Genomic DNA, 2,765 nt, shown 5'->3' with positions numbered 1-2,765 from the left:
CCCCCCCCCCCCCACACCATATTTAATCTTTAGCGATAACATACAATTCAAAAGGAATGGCACTCGAGTGAATGTGCTCGGCCATGTGTGTGTGTGTGTGTGTGTGTGTGTGTGTGGTGCCATTATGTTCCGAGTGACAGCCCTGACAGAAAATTATACCCAAAACGAGGAGGTGCCATCAACACAAGTACACATTGTAATTAGATTTTTTTTAAATGTGATTCGCTGTTATTATGTGAGAGAGGGGATTGTTATCATAAACATATTTTTCTTTCATCAGGTGTTGAAAAAAAGTAAACACACATGGTTAGTTAGCAAACATCCCTGATTTCCCATTCATATGCCCTGATGATCGCCTCTCTGGGGGTAAGGTTGGTAAAGTTGTCCTTACACTTATCACCAAAGAGACATTTTTTCCCTTTTAATGAAACCCCCCCTCCACCTCCCCACATTCTCCTGAAGGTCTTTCCATCTCTGGACAATAAAATCAGCAGCTCTGCCTTTGTGTTGGACTCTGAGGGTCTCTGGTGAGTGCATTTGTTTCAGGATCACAACGGTCTGAGGCGGATGGGGGGGGGGGCTGAAATCTCCCCCACAAATGCTGCACAGAATGAGAATTCATCTTTTTAGGGGGAGAGGGTAGAGTAGAGCAGAGCAGAGAAATAATGAGAGAGAGATACAGACAGAAAGACAATGATGGTGTGTGTCGGCCACAGAGCAATAAAATCCTCGAGCAAATCAAGTAAGAAGTAAATTACACAATGAATAGCAGGGAAGAGGCTACACTCAACATTAAAATTCAACAGTCTGTGCAGCAGATATACTGTCTGAAGCCGAGGAGCAGAGATGACAGAAGGCAGCAGCAGCTCCCAGGTGGCAGTTATCTGTCAGTCAGCGCCAAACAGGTGTTCTGACTTACTGCTGCCTCTTTTCTTTCCTCCTTCTCTTTAGCACATCAATCTGCGGCCTGCAGGATCTCAACCATCAGCTAGGAAGCAGCTCGGCACTCAATTCTGATGTTAATTTAATTTAATTTAATTCATGTGGATGTGAAATCTAAAAGCAATTACATTGGGCGTATCTAGGGCTGGATCAGAATATCTGAAATTCACTGTGGTAATTTGTCGGGATTAAGCTGCCTGCCAAATGTCCACTAGCTGCCGGCTAATTCATGCAGCGTTATGTCACTGTGCCATCTGTCAAAAACGCAAGTCTTTCCATTTATTTTAACTGGCTAGTCCCCTAACGTTACAGTAATACGGTAGCTGCAAAAAAAAAGTTTTAAACACTATGGACTGTTTAAAGTGCCCATATTCTGCTCATTTTCAGGTTTATAATTGTATTTTGAGGGTGTGCCAGAATAGGTTTCCATATGTTCATTTTCAAAAAACACCATATTTTTGTTGTACCGCACATTGCTGCAGATCCTGTGTGTTTAGGTCTCTGTTTTGGCTAGAGAGTGAAACATCTCACTAGTTTTAGCTCCAGAGTGAGACATCTCCTGCCTGCAGAATTAGAGTCTACACATCATTTTTAAATCAACTACGAGTACATATGAAAGTAGAGATGTCGGATTCAGCTTCTACCTCGGTACTGGAGCTTCTGAGCCCTGTTGTTGGGGCAGTCTTTGCCCTGCATGCTGAAGTTGATATTGGTGCGGATGCAGCGGTTGTTCAACGGCTGAACTGGGCGAACGTTGTCGCTCATGCTCAGGAAGATCTGAGACGGCTGGTTCTGGCTCAACAGCCGCAAGGAGTGCATCTAGGATAAAGACACAGAGAGAGAGATAGAAGCTGGTAAAAGTAGGCCAAAGCATCATGGGAATATGAGCTAGGCTTTGTGATCCACTGCATTTTTCCCACCCAGATGGGACTTCAACAACAACCCCCAGTGAGGTTTGGGTTGGTGTTCCAGCTCTGGCGTGGCGGCGGAGGCTCACCTGCATGCGTGTGAGGTACACCGGCTTGTTCATCAGGATCCACGTGGCGGTCTCAAAGCACGGAGGGATGGTCATTGAGCCTTCGTATGTGATGAAACTACTTGTCTCGGGGTAAATCTCCTCTATGTTGAGGCCGGTCAGCAGGTACGCATCATCTGCAAAACAAGAAGGACACTGGACTGTAGCTTCAGTTTGGACCAAAGTTGGGAATTGCACGACAAAAAAGGAAAAGAACAAAGTTTACATGTTATTAGATTACTCAAATTATTATTTTGAGTCATTTGTCCTTTTCCTCAGATTTCACTTGAGAAAAGAAATTAGAGAAAAGACCGGAATGCTTTCTCTAATCATCTTGTGACCCCTCCGACTTTCCTTTTGTTGTTTTATTTCTTTTCAGTGTAATTTATAGACGTCTGCGCTAGTAGCAGAGAGCAGAAGCCAGCAGGCAAGTGTTATTTAAATAGACTCCTGGTGTCCTTCCAAACGTCCCAGTCCATCATCTAATGAGTACGTAACCTATTTGTACTACTGTAGAAGTTCAATCGTTTCAGGCATTATTAGTGGGGTAATTTACGAGATACACACTTGGTTCAGATAGCACCTGCACTAACCAGCTGATAGCGCTAACTCGCCCAGTGTTAGACCCAGGTGAAAAAAGCTTTTGGGGGGGTGTTTGGCTTCAGGTCATGGTGCAAAGGACCCTAGAGTGAAATTACTCCGAACCATCACTTATGCCCACACAGCACTACTGTAATTCTACTAAATCAGTAAATTAAGTAAAGAAGCAGGACTTTTATTTTTAAAGGGGCCCTGCCACCCCCCTGTC

At 44.2% G+C, this 2,765-nt stretch overlaps 1 protein-coding gene across 1 annotated transcript in view; it reads right to left on the bottom strand.

The window, feature by feature from the left end:
• Positions 1 to 1,575: 1,575 nt before the first annotated feature.
• ca10a (carbonic anhydrase Xa) overlaps positions 1,576 to 2,765 on the bottom strand; it is a 190,302-nt gene continuing 189,112 nt past the window's right edge. Inside the window, exons 7-8 of the mRNA XM_034860885.1 lie at positions 1,940 to 2,094; positions 1,576 to 1,761 (exon numbers count right to left, since the gene is read on the bottom strand). Coding sequence (XP_034716776.1) covers positions 1,576 to 1,761; positions 1,940 to 2,094 — 341 coding nt within the window. The remainder of the gene's footprint in view (positions 1,762 to 1,939; positions 2,095 to 2,765) is intronic.

Source organism: Etheostoma cragini, chromosome 21 (genome assembly GCF_013103735.1).
Source record: "Etheostoma cragini isolate CJK2018 chromosome 21, CSU_Ecrag_1.0, whole genome shotgun sequence".
NCBI lineage: Eukaryota > Metazoa > Chordata > Actinopteri > Perciformes > Percidae > Etheostoma > Etheostoma cragini.
Note: the sequence above shows the minus strand (reverse complement) of the source record. Positions and strands in the feature narration are given on the sequence as shown.